Source organism: Podarcis liolepis (genome assembly GCF_965112155.1).
Source record: "Podarcis liolepis genome assembly, chromosome: 17".
Taxonomy (NCBI): Eukaryota; Metazoa; Chordata; class Lepidosauria; order Squamata; family Lacertidae; genus Podarcis; species Podarcis liolepis.
Window position 1 is genome coordinate 11,111,058 of NC_139571.1, and position 6,812 is coordinate 11,117,869.

At 42.2% G+C, this 6,812-nt stretch overlaps 1 protein-coding gene across 4 annotated transcripts in view; it reads left to right on the forward strand.

The window, feature by feature from the left end:
• The window catches only part of SLC44A2 (solute carrier family 44 member 2 (CTL2 blood group)), a 62,602-nt gene extending 56,821 nt beyond the window's left edge, over positions 1-5,781 (forward strand). For 2 of the 4 annotated variants that reach the window (XM_083482978.1, XM_083482976.1), the window contains exon 22: positions 4,506-5,781. In XM_083482978.1, coding sequence (XP_083339104.1) covers positions 4,506-4,612 — 107 coding nt within the window. In that variant the 3' untranslated portion in view covers positions 4,613-5,781. Of the gene's footprint in view, positions 1-952 lie in introns of all 4 variants that reach the window. The other 2 variants (XM_083482977.1, XM_083482975.1) reach the window with 1 other exon arrangement.
• Positions 5,782-6,812: the final 1,031 nt, after the last annotated feature.

Here is a 6,812-nt window from a genome sequence, read left to right on the forward strand (position 1 = left end):
TTGGCTGAATTGTTGCAGTTCTATTTAGCTGAGAGGCTCCCTGTAGCCATCCCAGTCTTCCCTATTAGGTAACAGTCAAGGACAGACAGAATGTGCCTTCCTATCTCAAGCCTTTACTTGCCTCTGCCTCCCACACTGTGAGGCACACACACAAAAAGGGGGGAGAACTAGAGTTTAGGACTGATCAAAGGAAGGACTTTTCTTGCACAGTTGGCTTACGGAAGTCACTGTTTTAAGATATGGTCATGGCCATCGATTCAGCAGACTTTAAAAAGCATCAGGAGAAGTCTGCCATTCACTGTTTGTCAGAACAGTGATCCAGAACCTCCCCAGATTCAGAGCTAGGATACCTCTTGGCTACCTGATGCAGGAGAGAGAGAACTTGGGACAGCTGTTGAGTTTATGTTTGGTTTGTGGCTTTCCCATAGGCACCCAGCTGGTTTGGGAGGGGATGCAGTGTGGGAATAATTGACAGGCCCAAGGTCATGCAGTAAGCTTCATGGCTGCGTGAGGATTTGAACCCTGGTTTCCTAGATCTTAGGACAAGACTCATAAGCACTACACCATACCAGCTCTCTGGTTCTGGAAATGACTCATTTCCACTGTACAGTGATGTAGATTTTAGCCCCGTGGTAGCAGGGCAGTACAAGCTGACTCCTCTTGCGATTGTGAAACTATTAACTTCTGATTTCTCCGTCATCAGCTCAGTTAGCAACTCCTCCGCTTCCGCTATAGTAGCAAGCATATTCCATAGCATAAAAGCAATTGACTGCCTAAGCTGCCTTACTCTTTTTCTGGGTGGAGGAATCTATTTGCAACTAACTCCAAATCTTCTCTCTCTCTCTCTCCTTTTTGTTTTGCGTTCCTTTGCTTTTGTCTTTGTTTTGCTTTGCTTCTCTCTTGTCCATCCTCCTGCGGCTGCTTTCTCTTGTCTTCCGTGGGATCCCAAAAGGTGAAGACCTGGAAAGGAATGATGGATCTCCTGAGCGGCCTTATTACATGTCCCCCGCACTGAGTGAAATCCTGCTGAAGGGAAGCCTAGAATCTTCCAAAAGTGCTGAGAGCCAGGAATAGGGACTGGTGCACAGAGTGGGAGAGGCACACGTAGTTCCCCACTGTGAACCTTGTGCACACCTGCCTGGTCCGTGTGCAGGTGCTGTTCCTTCATGGCTGCCCTGAGAACTGGTGCAAACCTCCTAGTTTTGCTGTTCTGGTAAACAGTGCTTCGTCTAGCAAGTGGGAGGCAAACATTCTGGCGCCAGAGGAGCGGAAGCGGAAGTTCAAGGCTGAATGTGTTTAATGTCAGGAAAACTCGCCGCATCTCCGTTGTTTGCACCCTGTGGTGCTGTTTTCTGCTCTCCCCAAAATGCCATCGCTATAGCAAGTCTGGCTATTTAACCGGTTGCATAAATAAGCAGAATGCATACAGTACAGAGTGGGTGCTGCAGATATTTACATTAAGTATTGGATCATTTCTTGGACTTGCCCTTTCCTTGACTAGGCAGATGTAGAACAGAGCCATTTATTTGGTTATCGGTGAATTTCGAGAGCAGATGCTTTTGTCCAAAGGGGCAAAAGAACCAAAATTGTTGAGTTGCTAGGGATATCTTCGGCTGGTTGGGGTGGTTTTGAGTTGAGTCTATTTAGATGGGAGGCTTCGAATTGCTTAGGACTTGCTTCCAGGCAGAAGTCAGTGGAGGAGGAAAGGGATTCTAGCATAGCAGCAAAGAGTTGTTTCTTTGTTTTGAAGTTCCTGCTGCAACTTTGTGGGGCTCTTGGCCATTTCTCCCAGAAGCTTTGAGTTTCCTTCATTTTCAGTTCCTTTACTTATTTTGTTGAAAAGCAGTATTCTGTACAACCTGCAAGCTTGCTATCCTGCTGGATGATCCCTTTTACTGAACTGTTCTGACCCTCTAGCATGCCATTGAGATTACAGTAGCTTGCAGAGTAATCTTTATCAATATACAACATTTGCTTGTTGTAACTTCTCTACAGCTTGTCTTGATGCAGAAAGTAATGGCTACTAATTTCCCTAATGGCTCTCTTCCTAGGCTATGCTCCCAATCCCACACAGCTATGTATGCTTAAGCCCATTGAAATACATAAGTTTTAGCATACCATACTGAACTATAGTCAAAATGTAGTGTTGAAATTCCCAGTGTAGCCTTGAAATTCCCAATGTACATCTTTGCAAAGTCCTTAATTAAGCTAATAAGGATCTTGAAAAATATTTGACTGATATCTCCTTCCTATGGCAGATAAAGTATTAGATTCCCTTCCTCAAAATACAACCCCCCCTCTTGGTTTTTCAGTATTGTATAAAGCTGGAGTTTATTTTTGTCTGCTTTACAAAAGTTTTATTAGCTGAACATAGTATATGTCAGGATATTTATTCCTTGTGCCAGAAAAACAAATCTGGCTCCAATCATTGTAAAACTAAAGGGTTTTTTGTTTTTGATGGGGATGGGGAGGGGAGGTGAGTTAGCAAACAATTGTGAATTTGCTTAGGAAAGGATGAAAAGGATTTATGTGGGTTTGGCAGAGGCTAGGCAGTCAGAAAGGAAAGTGGGGCAGACAGAATATGCTGTATTGGGAGGTTTTCTTGAAAACACTTAATACATTCTGCATCTTGTTCCACATGGCATCAAACTTCCAGATTCCATCTCGGAAAACTCAGTGCCTTATTAAAGAGATACTTCCTTTATGTTAGCTCTCCAGGTGTCGTGTGGAACATTATCCACTTCAAGTTTATGGTCTGGAATTACCTTTGATTCAATATAATTATGATAAGATTTTTTTGATATTTTTTTTGTCCCTGGCTTCTTGGTTATCCCTGAGAGTTGCTTTTGGCACAGATATTCTGTAAACATGCAAAAGATAGCATAGGGTCAATTCAAAATGAAATTAAATGAATGTTGACAAAGACTCACTAGTGATCTTCATCACAATGAGATGGAAACTTGTCTTTTAAAGATGAAATTGGAGACCAAAAGCATTATAAATTCTCGCACCTGTAGTGTTTCATGAGACAAATGGCCAGCCTGGAAACTCCTGTGGCTAGTGGCAGGCAGTTGTTTTCTAAAGGAGCTAAATGTAGTTGGAAGTGCTTTGAGAAAGGTTTTGCTTCCCATGATGTGTACACATTTCTTCTGCCCCAGGGTTGTCTCTGGCTAAGCAGGTTCTGGAAGCAAAATAAAAGGTGAAAATCATTTTCCAGAGGCAATACTGGTACGAAATCCAAAAAACTATGGTCCTACTGCTGCCTGTTGATGACCTGAGCAGGCAGAGCACTTTTTGAAGTTTTTGAAGACTTCACTGTTTCTGGAGACTTCACTTTTTTTTGGAGCAGCCAATTTTGGTTTTGAGCAGAACACTCACACCTGTATCAGGAATATGCCTCTTTCTTGTGCTGCACCAGTTTTTAAATATATATATATATGCAGGGAAGTTGACAAAAGGCTGCAAAGACAGAACTTTGTGAAGAGAAGGCCAGATGCAGGTTTGATATATGTCTGGCAAATAAATGGGCCAGTATGCTGTTCACATACATTGTATCGTATATCACAAAAGAGGCATAGTATTTCTCAGTATGTGAGTAGGGAAATGGTCTCCTTACAAAGCTTAATTGATCAGTTTGATGCTAATAAAAAAGATAAAGAATTTCCAAATAAAAAGACAAGCAGAGCAAAACTTCATATAACTTATCACTACCACTGTTGCTGCCACGGCCAAAAGCAGTATTCTTCAGCTTTTCTTCCTGCTTCCCCATGGAGGAAAAAAGATCCTCTTCATTGCCACCCCTTGGAGAAAGAACGCAGGTGTAAAAACTTGATTCTGCATTTTAAATATGCAAATTGAACTCATCTTCTCCGATTCTGCTTCCCTGGAATCTTGCTTATTTTAAAAGGCTGTTGGATTAAATTCTATCCTCAAAAGAAGCTGTGCGGTGCAGAGTTTATATGTACCTGCTTGTTGTGCATTGAAAGGTTCAACTGACAGCTTTGTTCTAAGCACTCAAGTTACATGCAGAGAGGAGGGAAGTTGTGAACTTCCCACTTAATTTTCTTAATGCAAATGTTGCCTCAAATGTGAGATTTCATCTAGATCTTGACATCTGTGGAATCATGAGGACACTGCCATAGCCTTGAGACTGGGGTGATCAATCTCCTCGCACCGAGACATGGTTGAGGAAACCCGTCCTGACCATGTCCTCCATCATGAGGAATTGTTAATCTTCCTTGAGGAAAAGTGGAAGGATTGACTTGTCAGTTCGAAATCCTTCTCAGTTTGGGACATACATCTAGACTAGGGAACACTAGCTTGCTTGGGGTGAGTCCCAGCCTCCAGTTAGTGGTGTCAGGTTTCCCTGTGTTTTCACGGGTTCAGACTGCTAACACTTTCCCTTTGTTAATGGCCTTACTTGATCCCAGATACCTGCCATTTGGTACTTGGGAGACAGACTTTTTCACATCCCTTTTGCTGGGGGAATTTGTCTCTCTTTGCAGTGGAAGATCTGGAACGTAATGATGGCTCTACCGAAAAGCCTTACTTCATGTCATCTAATCTGAGAAAGCTCTTGAAGAAGACCAACAAACAGCAAGCAGATGCATAGCTGGCCCTCCCGTTCATTCCTGTTGCTTCCGTTGGTAGCATGCAGCAGACGCACTGGAATTAACCAGTCTGAGATTTGTCGAGCCTTTTCTTTGAAGAGCAGCAATCTGTGGGGTCCTGCTTCCACTTGCCGTGCCAGAACAACAGTAGCTTTCCTTGATTTGGAAACACTCTCCCCCCCCCCCCTTGAAAAATGAGGAACTTGTGTCACAATAGCTCCATCTTAAGTCTTGAGTGTAGAGATATCTGCTACTAAGTCAATCAAAGCCTCCCTGCTCACGATCGGCCTGGAGCGGCTGGCCTTCTTGCTTGCCAGTGCAGAAGCAGTTTGCAGAAGCCGTAGATTTCAGTTGCCAGCAGTCCAGGGAGGCTGTAACCCGCTAGCCAGCTGAGCTGATTTCATTCCATTAACTTGTTTCAGTAGACTCCAAACTGGCCTCAATCCAAGTGTTCTGGCTTAATCTTAAAACAAATAATCTTGGAGAAGTTGGATCATTCCAATAACACATTTTTTAACCGTTTGTATTTACCAAGTGTCTTTTCTCCTTGTCGTGGCGTTTACTTCATTATATACACCCCTTGCCACTTGGGATAGACACTTTTAAAGGAGCAAGCTGCCTTTGAGCATGGCACGCTGACTTCGTGGATAATTTATAACCTCTTCCAAATGACTAGCAGCCTTTCATACAAATGCTGTGAAGAAAAGCTTATAGGCAACTGTTGTTGGGGTTGCCGGTGAAAGAAAGCTTGGGTAATAGCGCTGTTGTTTCTTGAATGAGGATGGGGCAAAATGGTTGTAGCAGCTTTGACTTGCTAAATAGGGAAAGGTCTTCAAAATATTATTTGCAAGAAAAAAGCTGTGTGTTTGTTGGGGGGGAGTAAAGTAAGTATAAACTATGGAATAACTAAATATGAGGCAGAACCTAAATATATGCAAAAATGTATCACTAAAATGCAAGGATGTAGGAGGATTAGTTGGAAAGAGTTCCAAATTATGGCTACAGGAATTGGTAACTTTCCACAAAGGTAATGATAATACCATCAATCAATTTTTAAATCTGGGCAGTTAATTTTGTGTTTGCTTTTTATAGTCCTTTTCTACTCTCCTATACATCCCTGTATCTTTCAAAAATTATTTTATAACTGAAACATTAAACATTTTGTTTTGTACATCTGTTTAGTGTGGTTTTCTTTTTTACTCAATCTGTAATTCCAACAAAACTTATGAAGTCTATTTTTAGAACTCAAAGTACCGTATTTTTCGTTCTATAAGACGCACCAGACCACAAGAAGCACCTAGTTTTTGGAGGAGGAAAACAAACAAACAAAAAATATTCTGAGTCCCAGAAGCCAGAACAGCAAGAGGGATCACTGCACAGTGAAAGCAGCAATCCCTCTTGCTGTTCTGGCTTCTGTGATGGCTGCACAGCCTGCATTCGCTCCATAAGATGCACACATATTTTCCCCTTTTTAGGAGGGAAAAAGTGAGTCTTATAGAGCAAAAAATGCTGTAATTAGTGGTGTCTTTTCCCCCCACCCCAAAATTCATCCACTGCATGGAAGATGTTCTACATTTAAACTGTTGGGGACTTCAAATATATATTAAAGGAAAACCTATTATATCTTTATTTAACTGAACTCTAGTCCAAAAAAACAGTTTAATAGAAAGGGGAAATTATGTGTTTGGCACAGCACTCTTTCTTTTAGGAACCTGAGTAAGCAGATTCCATAATCAGGTTGGAAATCAACACTTTAACTGGAGATAATCCCAGATGTAAATGTATCTTGGCATATTTTAAGGAGACATTCATTTCAAAGAAGATACCACCCAAAACGGTTAATTCTGTGATCTCAGGCATTGGGAACAACCCACCTGTTGAGCATATGTTTTCAATAGGGCATCACAGTTGAGAAGGGGGTTGTCTCACCCCACCTGTCAAAATCCCTTATGTGGGGTTCCCAAGTGCCTGGGAAGCCCCAAGCTCAAGTGCTGGCAAAATGCTTCCCCATCAGCTGACAGGAAAATGAGAATAGAAGCCTGCATTTAGCAGGTATCAGATGCACATAGGAGAAATCACCCCTTGCAGCCAGTGTCTGCAAAAAAGAAACAGAAAAAGGGTGATCCACTGCCCCAAAGGAGGGGTCATGGGAGTGGTTGGGTGAAGGGATACCAAAGAAGGGTGTCAAAAACGCCAGAGGGA